The sequence below is a fragment of the Pongo pygmaeus genome, chromosome 21, assembly GCF_028885625.2.
Source record: "Pongo pygmaeus isolate AG05252 chromosome 21, NHGRI_mPonPyg2-v2.0_pri, whole genome shotgun sequence".
Classification (NCBI taxonomy): Eukaryota; Metazoa; Chordata; class Mammalia; order Primates; family Hominidae; genus Pongo; species Pongo pygmaeus.
This window is the reverse complement of record NC_072394.2, coordinates 36,051,197-36,074,007: the sequence shown is the minus strand read 5'-3', so window position 1 is coordinate 36,074,007 and position 22,811 is coordinate 36,051,197. Positions and strand designations below refer to the sequence as shown.

Here is a 22,811-nt window from a genome sequence, read left to right as displayed (position 1 = left end):
TGGGATTACAGGTGTGAGCCACCCGACCCCGCCCATACTGTTGCTTCTTTAATAATTTGTATTTACGTCTGGACCCTTTGCTTTTGAAAGGGAACATTCAAAGGCATGAAAGTGAGGAATGAGGCTGGGCGCGGTGGCTCACGCCTGTAATCCCAGCACTCTGGGAGGCCGAGGCGGGTAGATCACCTGTGGTCGGGAGTTCAAGACCAGCCTGACCAACATGGAGAAACCCCATCTCTACTACAAATACAAAATTAGCCAGGCGTGGTGGTGCATGCCTGTAATCCCAGCTACTTGGGAGGCTGAGGCAGGAGAATAGCTTGAACCGGGGAGGTGGAAGTTGCAGTGAGCCGAGATCGCACCATTGCACTGGGCAACAAGCGCAAAACTCCATCTCAAAAAAAAAAAAAGGAAAAGTGAGGAATGATTCCAAGAATCTGCAGGTACTCACTTAATTTCTTATATAAGCCTCTGATCAATTATTGAGTGTCATCAACAAGGTCTTTTAAAATTGTCAATAACGGAAGGTTAAAGACAAGGGGTTAATTTATCAGATATGCTTTATCTTACATTATCCTGACTACTAGTAAGGAAAAATATTTTGCAATATGTTTATTTGTATTTCTCACAGCATAATGTGTTCATATCTTTTGTTTATTTGTTTACTACTGTCTAGATGCTCTTAAAAGAGTCTTTATGAATGTAGGTATTACATTTTTATAGAAATAAATTTTATCTTAGTAAGAAATCCAAAAGTTGTATTGGACTTAAAAAATGAAACTGGGATGGTGAGGCAAGAAGAGAAAGAGTGCCAATATTTGGATAAGGCTGACATTAGTGATGTGAGGTTCATCCTCGAACTTACAAAATTGGCAGTCCCCACCCTCCTTTATTCTTGTAAAAAAGGAGGCCTACCAAGAACAGTCTTCACTATGGTAGGCACAGAGAAAGCACAGGGGGATTACAGAGCTGTGCCCAGAGCAGAATTTGGGCACAAATGTGGCAGCAGTGTGAACACAGTATATTGTAGACACCAGTGAAGAGATCAGGCAAAATGAACTCTGTTGCAAGCCCAGAAACAGGACATGTCAACAGGTACTTATTGTCTCAGCGTGACCCAGTGGAAGAGTGTGAAAGGGACTGGAGGGAGCTATTCCAAACTCCTGACCTGCAAATTAACAAGACAGGTATCAGGAGACATGTAGGACAAGCCAGAGCGGGAGAGGCAGGAGCCTAGAGCTCTATGAGGAGCAAGTTATTATACAACCAAAGGACCCAGTTACCAACCATTCGCCCAGTTATCTGTTCTCTGCTCCCACAAATTAGTGAGTATGTATGACCTACGAGCAGTCAGACACATACCTGTTTTTTTCCAAAACTCCACAGGTACGTATCCTGTACCTGGCCTGCTGTTGAACTCTCTCTGAGAATCTGCAGAAGAGACATAAAAAGCATAGGGTCAGAAGCTGTCTATGATCAGCAGTTTTATTTTTGGTCAGATTTCTCATTCACCACTTAGACTCAAACATATATTTCATTTAGTATAAAAAAATTCTCATATAAGGGCTAAAAACCAGATTATAAAATAGTACAGTAAATATTTAGTTTTAAAACACACCCCCCCATCAAATGAACAAATTAACAGTATTTCAAAGTAGTGAGATTAAAAGTGATCTTCACTTTCTTCTTTTTACTTACCTATTATGTCCTAATTTTTTCCCCTATAAACATGGGTTTTTAAGGTACAGTACCCCCTAAAATATAAACGTATAAACACAAATGCACACAGATTTTTTTTTTTTTTTTTTTTTTTTTTTCTGAGACGAAGTCTCACTCTGCCACCCAGGCTGGAGTGCAGTGGTGCGATCTTGGCTCACTGCAACCTCTGCCTCCCGGGTTCAAGTGATTCTCCTACCTCAGCCTCCTGAGTGGTAGCTGGGAGTACAGGTGTGCGCCACCCTGCCTGGCTATTCTTTTTGTATTTTTAGTAGAGATGGGGTTTCACCATGTTGGCCAGGGTGGTCTCTTTCAAAATTTCTACGTGTTTCAAAAATTTCAGAATAAAACATTAGGAAACATTATCTTTAAATACGTACACAGAATATTCTACAAGAATACATTAATTGTTAACCATTGAGCCTATGGAAAAATGTAGGGGGAGGAAAGGCAGCATTTTTACAAATTACTTTTTTGTGTGTGACAGGGTCTTGTTCTGTCACCCAGGCTAGAGTGCAGTGATGCAGCTGATCATTAGCTCACTGCAGCCTCGAACTCCTGGGCTCAGGTCATCCTGCCTCAGCCTCTCGAGTAGCTAGGACTTTAGGCATGTACCACCATGACCACCTAATTTCCCTTCTAAATTTTTTGCACAGATAGGGTTTAACCATCTCAGGGTTTCCAGACAGGTCTTGGATTCCTGGCCTCAAGCAATTTTCCTGTCTCAGTCTCCCAAAGAGCTAGGATTACAGTTGTAAGCCACTGTGCCAGGCTGCTATGTAATTACTTCCAATTCAATCTCAAATTTTCCTCCTGTTGTATAAATCTTTTATAAATTTCATTTTCTTAAGGAAATCTCTAGCAAGGTTCTGGGCTGTTCCAGCGTGGACTGGGTGCTTTCTAGGCCTGCTTTGCCACTAATGCTTGGGGCTCTCCTTCACCAGCCTAGGGATTCCTTTCCTTCCTTTCTTGTGTTGGATCCTCTTTCAGGAATTCAGTGTCTCCCATTTTCTGGTTTACTTTCACGTATTGAGGCATATCCTACAGTAGATACCGTGGAGAAAGGGTAGGCAGGAGGCGCATTTTTTGAAAAATTGTAGGTTACTAATCTAACACTTAATGTTTTGGTTAAGTATAGAATTCTAAATTAAAATAATTTTCCTTCAGAATTGTCTTCTAACTTTCAATGATGCTAAATGACTACATCTATTTATTTTCCTGTGTTGTCTACTTGGTAGACTGATTCAACCTGGAACTGTCTTGCAGGTCTTGGTAATTTTTTGGAATTATTTCAATAACTATTCCATCCTCTCTACTTGTTCTGCTCATTCTTTTTGAAATTCATGATTTGGATATATGAGTTGGGTAGATTTCTAATGTTCTTCTCTTTTTCTCACCAGAGAGATTAACAATGCTACATTACTGGTAGTTTTCTTTTCCCTGAAGAGCTATTATTAATTCCCATTTCTGTTTATTTCAGTCTCCAATATTAGAGGCTTACCTCTAGAGAGTGGTCACCCTTAATTGTGCGCACACATGTCACTAAAAAAGTTGCCTGGAAGCCCTGTGACACTGAATGAGGTCCATCTGCTGTGGACTTAACTAGAGGCAGTTTTCCCAAACTTGCCTGCTTATTGAACTCATTAAACATATATATTCAGATTCTTTTTTTTTTTTTTTTTTTTTTGGAGACAGGGTCTTGCTCTATTGCCCAGGTGGAGTGCATTGGCACGAACTCAGCTCACTGCAAGTTCTGCCTCCTGGGCTCGCCATCCTCCTACCTCAGCCTCCCAAGTAGCTGGACTATAGGCACATACCACCACAATCAGCTAATTTTCATATTTTTTGTAGAGACAGGGTTTCACCATGTTGCCTAGGCTGGTCTTGAACTCCTGAGTTTAAGCGATTTGCCAGCCTCTGCCTCTCAAAGTGCTGGGATTACTGGCGTCAGCCACCACAGGTGGACTATATTCAGATTTTTGAGTCTCAGAATCATAACATCCAGAAGGGCCCGGAATGTGAACTTGACTGTCATTCTGAGGAAAAACTGATAGCTGATTAAGTATTTTTTTTTCTTTGTTTAAAAATCTGGCCAGATGCAGTGGCTCATGTGTGTAATCTCAGCACTTTGGGAGGCCAAGGCGGGTGGATCACGAGGTCAGGAGTTCGAGACCGACCTGACCAACATGGTGAAACCCCGTCTTTACTAAAAATACAAAAATTAGCTGGGCATGGTGGCACGCACCTGTAATCCCAACTACTTGGGAGGCTGAGGCAGGAGAATCACTTGAAGCCAAAAGGCGGAGGTTGCAGTGAGCCGAGATAGCACCACTGTACTCCAGCCTAGGTGACAGAGCGAGACTCCGTCTCAAACAAAAACAAACAAAAAAATTTTACTTGCAAAATTAGATGGCTGACCAGTTCATAAAATATTAACATACAATATAATAAAAATATTAATATACAATTTAACATCATAAGCCTGAGTTCAGGAAACAGAACAGTACCAGCAACCCCAAATCCCTAAAAGGTAAGTCATGGCAAGCCATAATAGTATTTAAATAATGCTAGCCAGACTGACAATCCTGTCCCAAGAATAGACATAGCTAGAACTCACTAACTCTGCACCCTCCACCCACACAGCCAGAGGAAACCATTCTCCTGATCTCTGTGATAAGCATTTTCTTCTTTTCTTTATGGTTTTTGCACTTATTTATGCATCCTTAATAACATCTAAATACATTGCTTGCTGTCTGAACAAAGTCTATTTGTGAAAACATTGTGAATCATACATTTTCAGGTAGGGAAACCTACATTGCATTAATTTAAATGGGAAAAGTAATAATGCCATCTAAAGCCTCTAGTCAATTTCTCTCCAAGTCACCAAACCACTTTACTTAAATAAGTATCCACACCATGGATTTCTGCATAACCCAACACTTTTATTTATTTATTTATTTAATTTAATTTTTTTTTTTTTTTTTTGCAACAGGGTCTCACTCTGTTGCCCAGGCTGGAGTACAGTGTGTGATCTCGGCTTACCGCAACCTCCGCCTCCCAGGTTTGAGTGATTCTCGTGCCTCAGCCTCCCAAGTAGGTGGGAGTACAGGCATATGCTACCATGCCTGGCTAACTTTTTTATGTTTTTAGTAGAGACAGGGTTTTGACATGTTGGCCAGGCTGGTCTCGAACTCCTAGCTTCACGTGATTCACCTGGTTCAGCCTCCCAAAGTGCTGGGATTACAGGCGTGAGACACTGCACCCAGCTAACCCAAGACTTTAAAAACACTAATTACTCGGCCAGGCATGGTAGCTTATGTCTGTAATCCCAGCACTTTGGGAGGCCAAGGCGGGAAGATTACTTGAGGCTGGGAGTTCGAGACCAGCCTGGCCAACATGGGGAAACCTCATCTCTACTAAAAATACAAAAATTAGCTGGCTGTGGTAGGGCACACCTGTAATCTCAGCTACTCGGGAGGCTAAGGCAGGAGAATTGCTCGTACCTGGGGAGCAGTGAGGCAAGATCGTGCCACTGCATTCCAGCCTGGGGTGACAGACAAGACTCCATCTCAAACAAAAACACTAATTACTTAGTTAAAAGTCATTGGTGAGGCCGGGCGCGGTGGCTCCCGCTTGTAACCCCAGCACTTTGGGAGGATGAGGCGGGTGGATCACAAGGTTAGGAATTGGAGACCAGCTGTCTCTACTAAAAAAAAAAAAAAAATCAGCTGGGTGTGGTGGAAGGAGCTTGTAATCCCAGCTACTCAGGAAGCTGAGGCAGGAGAATCCCTTGAATCCAGGAGGCAGAGGTTGCAGTGAGCCGAGATCATGCCACTGCACTCCAGCCTGGGCAACAGAGCTAGACTATGTTAAAAAAAAAAAAAAAAAAAAAAAAAGTCATTGGTGAAATTCTTTGAAATGTCTAAGAATACCGCCCAATATAGGACAATGCTACTCAAAGTGTGATTATTGATATAAAATATGCCAGAATGTAAAACAACTATGTGTCTGAGAACTCATTTCAGGCCGGGCATGGTGGCTTATGTCTATAATCCCAGCACTTTGGGAGGCCAAGGTGGGTGGATCATACAAGGTCAGGAGTTCGAGACCAGCCTGGCCAACATGGTGAAACCCCATCTCTACTAAAAATACAAAACGTAGCCAGGCGTGGTGGCAGGTGCCTGTAATCCCAGCTACTCAGGAGGCTGAGGCAAGAGAATGGCTTGAACCCAGGAGGTTGCAATGAGCCAAGAACGTGCCACTGCATTCCAGCCTGGGCAACACAGCAAGACTCCATTTCAAAACAAGCAAAAACAAACAAACAAAAAAAAAGAACTCATTTCACAGTAAGACTTTCTTGATGAAGCCAACTGTGCCCAAGCTCCTCATGTAATCAGACCAGTGGCACTTTTTGGAGTCATTTTGGTTCACATTTTGCATAGTACATTTATTTAGGATATGAATTATACTGTCATTCTATACTAAGATGGACAAGTAATAAACATGGAAATAAACATGAGATAAACATATAAATGACACTAAAATATACTATTTAAATCAGGTTGATAGTGCTCTCAGAAATCAAACCTAGAGTGACAATATAACTTATTATCCAGATTGCCTTCATTATTGAGAATGAGGGAAATGCTAGTAGTAACTACTATAAGAGGATACAGGCATAAACTGGACTGTCTCAGGCAAATCAGAAAACATGCTCCCCAGAGCTAATCCTTGATGCAAAAGGTGAGAAAGGTGAGTAGTGGTCATGCATAGCCATGTTTAAATGACTTCAGCAAGACCTGAATGACTCCAGAAAGAGCTGTATCTTGGCTCAGCAACCACTGGCTCACGACTGCAGCTCCCTCTGTACTCTATGCTTCTCGCCTGCACACATGTGGCCTCACTGATGAATGAGGTATGGCTTGGGTGTAAACTTTAGCTAAGTCTCCAAAAGTCTTTCTCCCTGTCCGAAAGTCGCACAGGGATCTGCAAATGTTCAGAAAGTGAGGGAGACCAGAAGATTAGCTTTGTCTGTTTTTGGAGTTTTTTGTTTGTTTTTTTGGATGGAGTCTCACTCTGTCGCCCAGGCGCAATCTCGGCTCACTGCAAGCTCCGCCTCCTGGGTTCACGCCATTCTCCTGCCTCAGCCTCCCAAGTAGCTGGGACTACAGGCGCCCGCCACCACGCCTGGCTAATTTTTTGTATTTTTAGTAGAGACAGGGTTTCACCGTGTTAGCCAGGATGGTCTTGATCTCCTGACCCTGTCATCTGCCCACCTTACGGGCGTGAGCCACCACGCCCGGCCTGTTTTTGGAGTTTTTACGAAAGGAATCATACTATAAACTCTACGTATGTGTTGACACCTTGTTGTGCTAGATATTCCACCTAATGGTGGTAATTCCATGGTTGGCTCCAGAGCTGCTGCTGTGGGTGGGGTGGGGAAAGGTGAGCCTTTAGCTCCCACTGTCTGTACATACTGTATTAATTCTGGCTTTGCCTCAAGTTTTCCTTACAGTCTTTTAGAGACTAATAGCTGCCTTCAATGGAACATGCTAGGTCTGTCATAAGAGACTTGTTCTCCGTGGTGAACATTTGGGAACTCAGAGTGCGTGGGAAGAGTCTGATCACAGATGGCCTGTCACTCAGCTATGCCTTTGGATAGGGCACCTTCTCAGTTACTGGGTGAATGTGCTGGAACATTTTGAGGGGAATAACTGAGGCTTGCTGGATGTACTCTGGATTGCTGCTGCTTCAGACTCTGAAAGGCAAGGGGAAACAACCCAGCGTGGTACGGTAAAACCTTTTGTAGGAGGCCACCAGGCCATGGTGGATTGAGTGGTATTTTCCTGAATGGTGGGCTGGGGACAGGAGGAGGGAAGGTAAGGTAAACACTTTCAGGGCTACTGTGAGAAATAAAAGTGATGACACAAGAGTGCCTAGTACACACATCCAGCCAGGCTGAATTTGACAACCAAACACTCTTTGACCAACACCTAGCACACATATATGTAAAGAGTTAAAGACAGAACAAAATCACAAATATTCTCATTCTCCACGAACTAGAATTAACATTTTTTGAACACGCCAGGTACCAGGCTGGGCACAGTGGCTCAGGCCTGTAATCCTGGTGGTTTGGGAGGGTGAGGCAGGAGGACTGCTTGAGGCCAGGAGTCCAAGGCCAGCCTGGGCAACACAGCAAGACCCTGTCTATCCAAAACAAAACACCCCCTTCCTGCGCCACCCACCAAAACATGCCAGGGGCTTCATATATTTTCTCATTTACTTTTCATAATCACCTGAGTCTCCCTAAATCCACAATTGAGTATCACCTTTCTTTAAAGTAGAAAAAGCCTTCTGTGACATATTGATGGGCTCTAAAGGCTGACATTTATTCTGGGTTCCCTGTAGACTCTCCCCTTACCATTGCTGAGAGAATCTGCACTCCCAGGGCTGTGTTGCCTGGAGACCAACTCGGTCCCCGTTTTCCTCAGCTCTGTGTTTTCATTGTACCGTCTTTTCCAGTAGTTGAGTTCTTCACGATCTGATTCCTGACAGCGCCGCAGAACTGCCATGGAGCGCCTTGTTTTCTCTACCATTTCCATAATGCAATTCAGCGCCTGAGTCAGAGAGGGGGCCAGGCAGAGATGAGATAAGAACATTCAAACAACCAACACTGTAAATCAGGCCAACACAATATGAGGAATTCAGGTTCCTTAAAGTACAGATTTAGGAATATCAAGTTTACATTTAAAACCCTTTATTGCTGTCTGTTTCTCCATCAGCTAGGAAGGACATTGGTGTTGAGGATGACCTACCTAACGAGGACAATAACTACCAGGGCTTCCAGTGTTTGGACAAAACCTCAGATGCACGGCCTTCCGGCCAACAGTCTACGATTTCATGTTGCGGCAGCATTTGTTGTATTCCTAGGGTCTGCAGCACTCTGTAAATTTGCTGTGGCTGAACCATAAGATAAGGCATACACAGATTTCTAACAGAAATTATGAATTTTGATGAGATGAGGAAGGCTGCTATCTTTCAGAGTGCAAAATAATTTTGGAGTATAAACAATTTTTGGGGGTTGAATTACCTAGAAGTTTGTTACTGACCTGTGTTCTAAAACTATGAAACATGAATATGTGGGCTAAAAAACAATCTCTTTACTACAGAAGGAGCAGAACTGAAAAAAATAAAAAGAAAGTTTCTTTTGATAAAAATTTAACAAATACAAATGAATTCCGTCTTGCTATGTTGCCCAGACTAGACTTGAAGTCTTGGCTCCTGGGCTTAAGAGATCCTCCTGCCTTAGCTTCCCGAGTAGCTGGGACTACAGGCATGTGCCACTGCGGCTGGCTACAAACCTTTGTTTTTAACCATTATACTACATGACTTTATTTGGTTTTTGACCTGAAGTGATCACCCCATCACAAAGATTAGGGAGTGACTCTGTAATTCCTTAGCTGAGGGAGTAGTAGCTAAATCAGCTTTTATTAAAAGCAAAGGATGTCATGACTGTGGTTATGTTCACTTCAAGCATACATGTTCCATTAATTATTGGTAGCATGAAGTAGGCTGAGTGCGGTGGCTCACACCTGTAATCCCAGCACTCTGAGAGGCTGAGGTGGGGAGATCACTTGAGGTCAGGGGTTTCAGACCAGCCTGGCCAACATGGCGAAACCCTGTCTCTACGAAAAAAAACAAAAATTAGCCAGGCACGGTGGCGTACACCTGTAATCCCAGCTACTCCGAAGACTGAGGCAGGAGAATTGCTTGAACCCGGGAAGCAGAAGTTGCAGTGAACTGAGATCGCACCACTGCACTCCATCCTGGGCGACAAAGCGAGACTCCTGTTTCAAAAAAATGTAATAAAGAGTTAGGGACATTACGCACTAAAAGATTCTTACATGGTCAAGATGTTTCCATTCATCAGCCCATTCCCTTTCTGTCAAACGATGATCTACCAATTCATCTTGATAGCCTCCATTTAGACCTATTAGAAATTACAGATTAAATTCAAAGATAGCAGGAAAAACACAATAGAAGCAAATTCTACCAAGTAAATACACACATATTCATAATAACTTTGATCACACTACTAAGGCAATGATTCACAATGGGGTGGGGGACCCACAAAATTATAATATAACCAACAAAGGATCACTATTCAGATTATATAAAAAAACTCCAACAAATCAGTTGTAAAACACGAAATAGCCCTAAAGAAAAAGAGGTAAAAGAAATAAACAGGTATGTCATACATAGCATTTCACATCTAACATACTGGAAAAAATTAAAATGTCAGATAATACTAAGTGTTGGCAAGGATGTGGTGCAATGCGAATAATTAACCACAAAACTAGAGTGTGTACTGGTACAACCACTGGGAAACAGCTTAATATCATCAGTAACTTAAAAAATTTTTTTTGGTGGGGAGATAGTTTTGATATATACTGAAATTTCCAGGAATGGAACAACTGTGTGAATTAAGGGTATACCAATAAGAATTGTCTACTATTTTAAACTTAAGTCACATACAGTAACAGTGCTTAGTCTTTGAGTCATTAACACAACACCCCTGTTACCAGTCTGAATTTATAGACGTAATATTCATAGTGACTATGTATTAGTGTGAGAATCTGTTTATTTCAGTATATATTGAGTTCCTCATGATTTGTACAATCTGTCAAAAAATGTAGTAATAAAAGCCAAGTGCGGTGGGGCGGACCTATAGTCCCAGCCACTCACAAGGCTGATGCAGGCAGATCACTTGAACCCAGGGGTCCAGCTTGGGCAATATTGTGAGACCCCATACCTAGTTTTTAGCATACTTCTTTCTCAAGTCAAACTGGCAAAAAATGTGCAGAAGAAACCGTTAGCAAGCCAGTTTTTCCCCTCACTGTGCTATTTCCAATCAAAGCAAGCCAGTTTTTTTTTTTTTTTTTCCCCCTTGACGGAGTCTCACTCTGTCGCCCAGGCTGGAGTGCAGCAGCGTGATCTCGGCTCACTGCAATCCCCACCTCCCGGGTTCACACCCTTCTCCTGCCTCAGCCTCCCAAGTAGCTGGGACTACAGGTGCCCATAACCACGCCCGGCTAATTTTTTGTATTTTTAGTAGAGACGGGGTTTTACCATGTTAGCCAGGATGGTCTCGATCTCCTGACCTCATGATTCGCCCACCTAGGCCTCCCAAAGTGCTGGGATTACAGGCATGAACCACCACGCCAGACCCCATGCAAGCAGTTTTTAATAGATAAAAGAGAGGCATAGGAGTAACAGGGGTTGAGCACTAGGATAGGTATCATAACATACTGCCAGTATATCTAAACCTTGGGCATAAGACAATTGGGGTCTGAATTTTGTCTCTGCCAATTATTAGCTATGTGATTTTGGCCATAGCTCCTTCATCTGTAAAAAGGGGATAACAATTGCCTGGGACTCCTGTGAGGATAAAATGAGACAACGTATGTACAACACAATCTAAGTGGTAGCTACGACTCAGTAAATGTTGGCTCTGAGAACACCATGGCTGCTACAGCCTTCCCTATTCAGCTACTATCCCACTACGTGATGCCAGGGGCCTCACTGTGGCCAAGCGTCTGAAAGATGCTAGTGAGCCTAAGTAAGAGGAAGTGAGGGCAAATGTGTTGCAATTTTTTACTCAACAAGGTATACATGGAAATTTAGGGAAACCCTGGAAGCTGATAGCCCTTTCGTTCTCTGCTCAGCAGTTATACTCCAAAAAACCTTATGCTGAAAACGTGTAAGAGTACATGACAAAACGCTCTGTCCAAAAGTAGAAGAGGTTTGTTAAGGTTTCTTTTCTGTTTCTTCCTAAATTTAAAGGTTTCTGAGCACCTATATACCAGGCATTCCAAATGGAACAACAACCTAGCACAGAGGGTGGCGTTACCTCCATTTAGAAATTACTCTTCTGAGGCTCAGAGAGCCCAAGCAACTTGCCTGAGATCACACAGCTAGTTAGGATGCAGAGCCAAGATTTCGATATGCCTCACCTCCTGACCTAAATGTCCATGCACTTTCTCCTCCAAGGTGAAGTCTTGCATCTTTCCTGCTTAATTTTAAAAACGTTTTTTATTGTGTTGAGGCAGGGTCTCACTATGTTGCCCAGGAGGGGAGTGCAGTGGCACCATCATGGCTCATTGAAGTCTTGACCTCTTGGGCTCAAGCAGTCCTCCTGCCTCATTTTTTTGTTTTTTGTTTTTGTTTTTGTTTTTTTTTTGGAGACGGAGTCTTGCTCTGTTGCCCAGGCTGGAGTGCAGGGGCATGATCTCGGCTCACTGCAAGCTCCGCCTTCTGGGTTCACGTCATTCTCCTGCCTCAGCCTCCTGAGTAGCTGTGACTACAGGCGCCCACCACCACGCCCAGCTAATTTTTTGTATTTTTAGTACAGACAGGGTTTCACCGTGTTAGCCAGAATGGTCTCAATCTCCTGACCTCGTGATCCACCCGCCTCAGCCTCCCAAAGTGCTGGGATTACAGGCGTGAGCCACCACGCCCAGCCCCTCCTGCCTCATTTTTAATTTTTGTTGTTGTTGTTGTAGAGATGAGGTCTCCCTATGTTGCCCATGCTGGTATCAAACTTCTGGCCTCAAGTGATCCTCCTGCCTTGGCCTTCCAAAATGCGGGGATTATAGGCATGAGCCACTGAGCTTGGTCTAATTTTAAAAACTTTTATTCTGGAATAAACTCAGATTTACAGAAGAGCTGCAAAAGGAGCACAAAGAATTCTCACATATCTTCAAACAGAGTTCTCAAATGTTAATATTTTACCTCCTTTGCTTTTTCATTCTCTTCTTCTGAACCATTTGAGAATAGGCAATACCCCTTTATTCTTTTTTAGCAGGTCTCACTCTGTCACCCAGGCTGAATGCAGTGGCAAGATCATGGCTCAATGTAGCTTTGACTTCCTGGACTCAAGTGATCCTCCCTCCTCAGCCTCCCTAGTAGCTGGGACCACAGGCGCATGCCACCAAGCCTGGCTAGTTTTTAAAATTTTTTGTAGAGATGGGATCTCACTATGTTGCCCAGACTGGCTTCAAGTGATCCTTCCGCCTCAGCCTCTCTAATAGCTGGGATTACAGACACCAGTCACCACACCTAGCTGTACTTCTATCATATCATAGCAACAAGGTATCAAATGAGATTAATATCAAATAAGATCAACTATGATTCTAATAGTCTATGTATAATATTGTTTTATCCAATCAGTGGGAAAAAGCAATCATGATATTATTTGACTTTATCATTGAGTTGGAAAGAAATCCAAGAATCCAGTCTGAATTTACCATGCTGCTTCGGTTGCTTACCAAGACTGTGGTGTCTATCACGAACTTCTCGATGCTCTAGCATCTTGCTGGGTTCCCGATACAGGTGAGAAGTTGCAATATCCTCTAAGGTGTAGTGCTGCAGAGGCGGCGGGGTAGGATGGAATTGGCCCCCTGGATTCATGAGGGGCACAGTGAGAGCAGGACTGTGCCGAGGAGCAGGGCTGATGGTACATACTCTCTTGGTAGGAGGCTCAGGAGCAATTGTATCTCTATCAAAACTATTCTCTTCTCTCCTGCAGAAGAAGCAGAAGTGCATATTTGATCCTGTCAACAAGTGTTCATGCAGACCTTTCCCGAGAACCTACTATATATTAGGTATTTTGCTACATGCTGGCATAAACAGGAAGCCTCTAAGGAAACGTATGACATGAGGCATGAGCTGAACTGTCTTCAAGGGCCAGGCACCTCATGTAAATTGCTGACTTATACCAGCATGAAAAAAGAGGTCAAATCCATCCATAACCAGACAGAAACATTAACCCTCATAAAGCAAAGGAGAGACTAAGGAGATGACAGCGTTTTTCTGAGTTACGGGTTCAACCATACTTAGGAAAGTATTAAGGTCAAATTTATTACTGTGGAGGTGAGTTACTGGAAAGAAACTACATGGGAGGAAAAAGGCTCATATAACAAATTCAATTGCGTCTTTTTTTTTTTTTTTTTTAAGCCAGTCAAATTAACAGTGGGTCCAATTGTGTAGTGGCAGGGTTTTCAGTCACTCAGATTCAACTGTAATAAATTTTCTTTTCTTTTTTTTTTTTACTTTAAAAAAAATGTCATTAAAGCCTATCCACTATTGTTAATATTGCCTTCTTTGATAACCCATAGAATATTTTGATAGCCACTCATAGGGAGTTTTCTAAAATAAATTCATATTAATTTTAATCTCAGTAAAGGTGAGTCACTGGCAAATATTAATAATTAATTGCTATACTTTTTCAAAACTTCTCATATCAGAAAAAAATGCGTTTGACATAAAAGGCATTTGGCAGATTGCATTTCTTCCTTTTTTTTTCTTTTTTCTTTTTTTTTTTCAATTCTTTCTACAAACAGCATCCAAGAAAAGGCAGAACTGTACTCCTGAGGCTTCTGGAACAGTCGACCCATAAATTCTCTAGAGTAGAGTTTCTTACCGGGTGTGCAGGCCATCTGAAGAGTTTCTGAAAAATACTCATGTCTGGAAGCTACTCCCATAGATTTTAGATGTATTATGCAGCTAGGTATTGGAATAAAGCAAAAATAACCACAGAAAGTCTGAGACATTGGGCTGGGCATGGTGGCTCACATCCATATAATCCCAGCACTTTGGGAGGTCGAGGTGGGCAGATCTCTTGAGCTCACAAGTTTGAGACCAGCCTGGGCAACATGGTAAAACCTCATCTCTCCAAAAACAAACAAACATTAGCTGGTCATGGTGGCACGTGCCTGTAATCCAGATACTCAGGAGGCTGAGGTGGGAGGATCGCTTGAGCCCAGGAGATGGAGGCTGCAGGGAGCAAAGATTGCGCCACTGCGCTCCAGTCTGGGCGACAGAGCCAGACCTCGTCTCAAAAAAAGTTTGAGACATTACAACCACGGCAATCAAATTCTCTTTCTTTTATAAGCAAAGGGGAGGGCTAGTGTGGTTCCAGGAAAGCAAGGACAGCAAAGCTCATCTGCTTACCTCTCGGGACTGGGCCTCTTCCCATTTCCGTGTACCTCCATGAGCAACTCTGACGAGTCAGCAGGCGATGCAATGCTTGTGTTGAGCAGAAGGTGTTCGTGCTGAGCCAGGTACTGGGATGGGGTCTGCTTGGCCGCCCGAGCGCAGTGCAGCAGTTCTCGCTGCAGCAGGGGCAGGTTGGCCTTGAAAGCAAGAGGCAGTTTTTCCAGTGTTGGGCCCTACACAAGAGGGCTCAGCACCTCAAAGGGCTTTCACAAAGCAGATGATACAAGATAAAAGCCTTTCTCTCCTTGGCAGTCTGATTTTCATATGCTTCTTCTGTGAGTCAATGATATCTCTTATACTTCACTTGAATTACTGGTTCAATTGTCTCTTGCCCCAACCAGATGTAAATCTGCTTAAGGAAGAGACTGTACCTTATTTACCTTTGCAGCCTAGTATACGGTCAAAGCTCAATAAAGGGTTGTTGAACATAATAATTTTAAAGCATATGCTTCTGAAGACTTTAGTCAGTGAGGGAATTACTACTGCCTATGTGGGAGTCATTCCAAGCCCTGGTTTCTCTCTTCTGGACCCCAACTCATCTCTGATAGCACTACTCAACCTTCCTTCCAGTTCTGTATAAAAGCTGCCACGGAATTCTGGAAACTGTGATTATTCTGAAACATGGGAATTTGAAAAGGAGCACTGGGAGTGATGTAAAATGTAAAAAGATAATTCATTAAGTAGATATTTTTCTGTCTCTCATATTTAGAAAACCTGCAATAGGAACAAATCACATTTTAAAACCCTATACATCTTTTAAAGCTCAGAACTTGATTTCCTTCATATACAGAATTTACTTTTCCCATTTTTATCAAAAAAACCATAAAGTAGAAATTTTATTTTTCTCACCAAATTTAAAAGCAATGCAGTCTGAGCTCATAAGCAAAGGCTTAATCCCAAGGGACAGATGAGCAAGTGAAAGGAGAGTTTTAATACATACAAGTAGCCATCCCTTCACTGAGGGTTAATTTAGCAGGCACCATAATTAGTGACTGTTTTAAAGCAGAAATAAATTGACAAAACCCCAAATGCTAGCCAAAAAGCTGCCATAACAACCTACCTCATGCTGTTTTCCAAAATAACAGAGTTAAGAATAGGGAATTTGACTATATAAAACTCTTTTAAAGTCTGTTCTATAACCTCAATCTTGTTGCAACTGTAAAAACTTAATTGAAAAAAATACCATGTCAGATCTTTACACTGCTGACATGTGTCCCATGATGAATAAAAAACATGCTAATTATTTCCTATTAACACAAATTTCACAAATCTTTCTTGATTCTAGAGTCTTGGGGAAATAATTGTCTACCAGCTCTGACATACATAAAGGAGACCAAGATAGAACCAGCACAGCTGTTTCAGGGCTCAAAAAGGCACCACAGGCTGCTTAGAGCGGGCGAGGCTTCAATGCCATTAGAACTGAGCCATGATACAGGCTGTGCACCTTAGACCGATGCATTTTCCTGTGTATCTGCTGTGCTCCAATAGAAGGTTTTAAAAAAGTGGTATTAGTACCTTAGTAAGATAACCCGTCTGTATGATGCTGTTACATTTTCTTAGGAAATGAAAGTAAGGTAAAAGAAAGTAAAAGGGGCATATTTATTTGACCAGACAGTCAATATTTTAGGCTTTGTTAAGAGGCAAAATTAGACGCTGGGCACGGTGGCTCACACCTGTAATCCCAGCACTTTGGGAGGCCAAGGAGGGTGGATCACAAGGTCAGGAGTTTGAGACCAGCCTGGCCAATATGGTCTCTACTATTAATAGTCTCTACTATAAATACAAAAATTAAATTAGCTGGGTGTGGTGGCGCGTGCCTGTAGTCCCAGCTACACTGGAGGCTGAGGCAGAAGAATCACTTGAACTTGGGAGGCGGAGGTTGTAGAGCCGAGATCGCGCCACTGCACTCCAGCCTGGGCGACAGAGTGAGATTTTGTCTCCCCAGCAAAAAAAAAAAAAGGAGGTAAAATTAAAGGTATTATAGAGATACTCATAAAAGAAAGAAAACAGATTTCCATAAATATTGACAAAATTCAAAATACAGTAACAATTGAATACAGTTTTTCTGTGAAATGATTCTAATCAAATCAACACCAGAGAAAACCAAATCCAGGTGCACAGATAGAATAACTATCTTGTAATCTGTAAAAATGTCAAGATCACAAAGAGCTGAGTAACTGTGCCAGATTAAAGTGGACTAAAGAGACGTGACAACAAAATTCAATGGGTGATCCTGAGTCAGATCCAGAACTATGCTCCCTCCCAAGTTTTTCTTTGTTGTAAAAGACATTAGTGGGACATATGGTGAAATATGAATAAGGTCTATAGATAACAGTGTTGTATGAATGTTACTTTCCTGATTTGATACCTGTATTTAAGTATTTAGATGTATAATGTCTGCAGCTTACTTTTCTTTTTTGAGACAGAGTCTTGTTCTGTCACCCAGGCTGGAGTGCAGTGGCACTTGGCTCACTGCAACCTGCACCTCCCAGGTTCAAGCAATTCTCCTGCCTCAGCCTTGCGAGTAGCTGGGACTACAGGCATGTGCTAATTTTTTCTATTTTTAGTAAAGACAGGTTTTCACCATGTTAGTCAGGCTGGTCTCTAACTCCTGACCTCAAGTAATCTGTCTGCCTCGGCCTCCCAACGTGCATGGATTACAGGCGTGAGCCATCACACCCGGCCTTGCGGCTTACTCTTAAATATTTCTTTTTTTATTCTTTATTTTATTTTTGAGAATGTCTCACTCTGTCACCCAGGCTGGGGTACAGTGGCACAATGTCAGCTCACTGCATCCTCTGCCTCCCAGGTTGAAGTGATTCTCCTGCCTCAGCCTCCCAACTAGCTGGGACTACAAGCGCCTGGCTATTTTTTTTTTCTATTTTTTTTTTGGCAGAGACAGGGGTTTTGCCATGTTGGCCAGTCTGGTCTTGAACTCCTGAGCTCATGCAATCCACCTGCCTTGGCCTCCCAAAGTGCTGGGATTATAGGTGTGAGCTACCATGCCTGGCCAAAAGCTGTTTAAAAGATTTTATTCCATGTAAATATAACATATATAACATGGCCTCATTTATCATGTAAGCATGATAATGCAGAACAATCTCTCCAAAAGTTATGCTCCAGAGAACATTATTGCAGAAGACATCTTTAGAAACTAGACTATCTGGGGTTCGGGGAGACACAAACACTGTCTTCCCACATCCTCTCCTGACCTTAGAGTAAGTCTAAACTGCAAAGACCTTGCCTTTTGTCTGACAGCCTCTTCTCAGATAACACTCTTCACACTCTGACTATACCCAAAAGATTAGTGACCAGTTATTTCTTCTGCTAAGAGCTCAGCCTCCCTTCCACTCTCACACTTTCAGCCCAAGCACCTCCTATTCTCTCCTATGCTAGTTACTTGTGTGTTAGCAGCAGTGTCTGCACACAGACCACAACTTAAGGCTTTTGCAATTCTCATCTCATTAAACCTGACGTTTATCTGTTAACTGCACTCAGACCTCTCCACCAGCCCAAAATAAAGATCTAAAAACGTGGCAAGCAGCTCTGATTTAAATCACGTAACAGGGATTAGCAGAATTTTAGGAAATATTCAAGATAAATTATATTCAGTAATTATCAAATTACCTTAAGAAATGGAATCACAAAAGGACGAAGGGGAAAGTTTGTGGCTTCTTGGAGCTTACAGTGGAATTCCTCAATTGTCACTGTTGAGTTCTGAAAAGATAAATAACCTTGTTCAACTTCCAAAACTGGACTTCCAAAACTTATAGTGCCAAACTCTTTTATTTTTTTTTTTTTATGTTATTTATTTATTTATTTGAGATGGAGTCTTGCTCTGTTGTCCAGGCCAGAGTGCAGTGGCGCGGTCTCGGCTCACTGTAAACTCCACCTCCTGTGATCTCCTGACGGTGAACTCCTGACTTTGTGATCCACCCGCCTCGGTCTCCTAAAGTGGTGGGATTACAAGGGAGAGCCACCGTGCCCGGTCTTTTTATTTTGTTTTTTAAATGTTTACTAGAGACGCAGTCTCGCTATGTTGTCCATGCTGGTCCTGAACTCCTGAGGTCAAGCTATCTTCCTGCCTCAGCCTCCCAAAGTGTTGGGATTACAGGGGTGAGCCACCGTGCTCAGCTGCTAAAGTCTTTTAAATCATAAGAAAAAGGATAAACTGCAGGAACATTATCAGGAACTCAGACGCCTGGCAAAGGTAAACCACACTGGTTTCTTATGACAGAAACCCTCTTTGATTCCCTTCACCACCACCAAATTCTCCCCTTTGCCCAGCAGCCTAGGCTGCAGAATAGGGCACTGCCTTTCTCACTACCCATGAAGAGAGGCACTCAGGTCCCTGACATTGAGGGGTTCATTCCAAGTCACTTCAGGAACAGGGAATCAAGCTTACAATGTTTCCTGTTACAGAGATAATGACTTGGCCTAGGATGTCAACTCTAAGACATTTTGGACTCAGTAACCCAGTGTCACATTTTTTCAAAAGTTCATTTCTTTTTCAAGTTCTGCCCCCTACCTCCTGGCATAACTTCCCCCAAATCTTCAAAATAAATTTAAAAAAACCACCAGAAGCAAAAGAAAAAAGAATAGTTGCCTTCTACCTTCAAGTGGCCTGTATGCATTATGCATATCAGAATAACTCCCAACAGGCAAACCCCCACTGATAAGTTATCACTGTTCTCTAAAACGGTGGACGTCCTCTGTGTTTTCCCAATAGTCTAGGCCTCAAATTAGGAATGAGACTCAGCAACTCTGCTAAGGGGAATGAACAAATAAAAATATTTTCTTCAAAGTTCACACAATATTTGTATTTCAATTCCCGATAATACTGTATGATAACAAATTAAAACAAACAAAACGAAATGTGGGGATTATTCTGAATCCCTGCTTGCTCCCCTGAAAGAGCTATAACATTTCTAGAAATTTACTTTTAGAAACTTTGTAAGTGTTCAAAAACACAGTATGTAACATGCAACTTACCCCCACGCTACCACAATATATTTTCTTAACAAAAAAAAAAAAAAAAGGAAAATATATAGATCTACCAACAGGAAGCTACATTAAAATTACAAGAGTCATGTATCAGAATGCTTATGCAGGGAGGGGGTAGAGCAGATTTGTATGCATTAAGGCAGAAAAGGTATCTACAATACTGTTAAGTGAAAAACCAGAAACAGAACATTATATTTTCTAAGAATCCACTTACAAAAATAACACACATGCATATTATATCATATATTTAATGCCTGGAAGAATAATCACAATAACAGTTATTTCTGAGTATGCAATTATGTTGCATTTTCCAAATATATCATATTTATTATTCAGTAAACATTAAGATATTTTCCTTCAGGGAAAAGGGGTATGTCCAATTTAAACATATTAAAGGAAAATGTTTGAACATTTTCCCACATTTCATACCAAAAAAATTCTTTTAAAGTTAACTGTGTATCTGTTTTAAGTATATGACATTTGCACAATACAGCAAGAGACCTGTAATTCTGGTAATCAGGAATAAAAACTAAGTGTAAGAGAATGATACTCTTTTATACCTACTGCAAGGGAAGCAATCAGGTCTTGAAAAGCAAACACAAATAGATTAAATGTATGGAAGGGCTACATGAATGATTTTAATTATACTTGTGGGTAGACAAGGGGAAAGGATAGATTGTGTGACACAGGGAAATAGTGAGTTAGGCCAGAGAAATGGACTCAGGGTTACATACATAGTAGATATAGGGCAGTCCTGTATGAGAGGGATAAACACCTTCCTCTTTCAGCTACTTTATAAAACCTTATTTTATATTAAGAGCATAATTGTTTGTTTCTTCCCCTCAAAGATCTCATAGTCTAGTGGGAAAAGAGGCAACTAAGTTATTCATTACAGTATGATGGAGGTACACATGTACAGGACACTACTGACTCACAGAGAAGACATATTTGCTTAAAAATTTTTTTTTTTCAGAGATAGGGTCTAGCTCTGTCACTTAGGCTGGAGTGCAGTAGCATGATTATAGCTCACTGCAACCTTGAACTCCTGACCTCGTGATCCGCCCACCTTGGCCTCCCAAAGTGCTGGGATTACAGACAGGCGTGAGCCACCGTGCCTGGCCATGCCCAGCTAATTTAAATTTTTTTTTTTTTTTTTGTAGAGGAAGGAGTCATGCTACATTCCCCAGGGTGGTCTTAAGCTCCTGGCCTCAAGTCGGCCTGGGCTTTCCAAATTCTGGGATTATGGGTGTTACCCACACCTGACCAGAGAAGATATATTTGAATCAAACTTAGGGGGACAAGGAGTTCTATATAGCAGTGTTGTCCTTGAGGAAACTGAAATGCAGCTTTGGGAAAGATGTGTCAGAGCAGAGAGAAAAACGTTGAGAGTTAAGATGTTGGGGGAATCTGGTCTCTGGATTTCAAGGGCAACACTTATACTCCAATGTGGCCTCTATTCAGCTTTCTCCAATGCTTAGATCTTTTTTTTTTTTTTTTTTTTTGAGACACAGTCTTGTTTTGTCACCCATGCTAGAGTGCAGTGGTGTGATCCCAGCTCACTGCAACCTCAGCCTCCCAGGTTCAAGTGATTCTTGTGCCTCAGCCTTCCAAGTAGCTGGGATTACAGGTGTGCACTGCCACTCCTGGCTAATTTTTGTATTTTTAGTAGAGATGGGATTTCGCCACATTGACGAGGCTGATCTCGAACACTTGACCTCAAGTGATCCTTCCAACTTGGCCTCCCAAAGGGTTACAATCTCAAAACTAGGAAACTAACATTGGTACAACATACTTATAGTTCTATACCATTTTGCCATATGTGTATTTTCATGTAACCACCACTGACCAAAATACAGAAATATAGAAACCTTGTCTATCTTTATCCTCCTGGTTTATAATAAAAATTGGCAATTATTTCCTCTACATATAGTGACAACCACATCAGGCAAAGTAATTTTTGCTGCCAACAAGAAACATAATTTAGAAAACTCAGGAGAAGGAAAGTTAGTTAGCTAGTTACCTATGTATATATATGTATGTATGTATGTAGGTATCTATCTATCTATATCTATCTATCTACAGAGTATTGCTGTCATCTATCTATCTATCTATCTATCTGTCTATCTATCTCTATCTACAGAGTATTGCTCTGTCACCCAGGCAGGAGTGCAGTGGTGTGATCATGGCTCACGGCAGCCTCGAACTCCTGGGCTTAAGTGATCCTCCTGCCTCAACTTCCTAAGTAGCTGGGACTATAGGCATACTCCACTGTGCCAGCTAAGGAAAGTTTATTTACTTACCTATATTTTTACCCTTAAACTCAACATTTTCTGCATAACCTGGTCTGGGATATATCAGAAAAACACAAAACCTAGGGAACTCACTGCTTATGTAGCCCCTTGGGTCCCATGAGTGAATCTGCTGTCTTCTCTCTACCTTGAAGAGTCTCTCTCTCTTTTTTTTTTTAAAGTGATGAGGTCTTGCTCTGTCCCCCAGGCTCACAATCCACCTGCCTCAGCTGGGACTAAGTCGCTGGGACTACAGACACACTCCACCACACCTGGTGAAGAGTCTAATTATATTTGTTTTATAGGTAAAGTCCACGGCTTTTTGCTATTTATTGGGGGTAATAGGGAGAAGTTTGTCTTTCTACCTTGCCTCTGAACCAGAATGAGACTTGATTTTTAAGGACAACAGATAAATTGTACTTTACTCAGGGTTTTACAGACCTTTCAGTTAGCTTCAATGGGGGAGGGGGTACTTAATGTTGAACTGATTATCTTGGTGTATATTGTTTATGTTTATTATTTTCTTAGGATGAATGGTACTAGAAACATTGCCAAACTATCCTCCAGAAAGTACATTCTCCAAATAATAAGAAGTAAGTGAAGCACAAAACATTTACCATTACCTTGAAGTGCAAAATGCCCATGCCTGCTTGCTGGTATAGTTAGGGGCTCTCAGTACCTTACTTCTTATACACCACGGACACAGAATGCAGACGGATAACTCCAGCTACTAAATTATGCGGCCTT

General features: G+C 41.9%; 1 protein-coding gene across 11 annotated transcripts in view; it reads right to left on the bottom strand.

Annotated features, from left to right (window-relative positions):
- The window catches only part of CBFA2T2 (CBFA2/RUNX1 partner transcriptional co-repressor 2), a 158,141-nt gene that overhangs the window by 12,585 nt on the left and 122,745 nt on the right, over positions 1-22,811 (bottom strand). For all 11 annotated transcript variants that reach the window (XM_054467474.2, XM_054467476.2, XM_063659132.1 and 8 more), the window contains 6 exons: positions 18,400-18,489; positions 14,728-14,909; positions 13,044-13,297; positions 9,621-9,706; positions 8,138-8,333; positions 1,363-1,431 (listed from right to left, as the gene is read on the bottom strand). In XM_054467474.2, the coding sequence (XP_054323449.1) occupies positions 1,363-1,431; positions 8,138-8,333; positions 9,621-9,706; positions 13,044-13,297; positions 14,728-14,909; positions 18,400-18,489 (877 nt within the window). The remainder of the gene's footprint in view (positions 1-1,362; positions 1,432-8,137; positions 8,334-9,620; positions 9,707-13,043; positions 13,298-14,727; positions 14,910-18,399; positions 18,490-22,811) is intronic.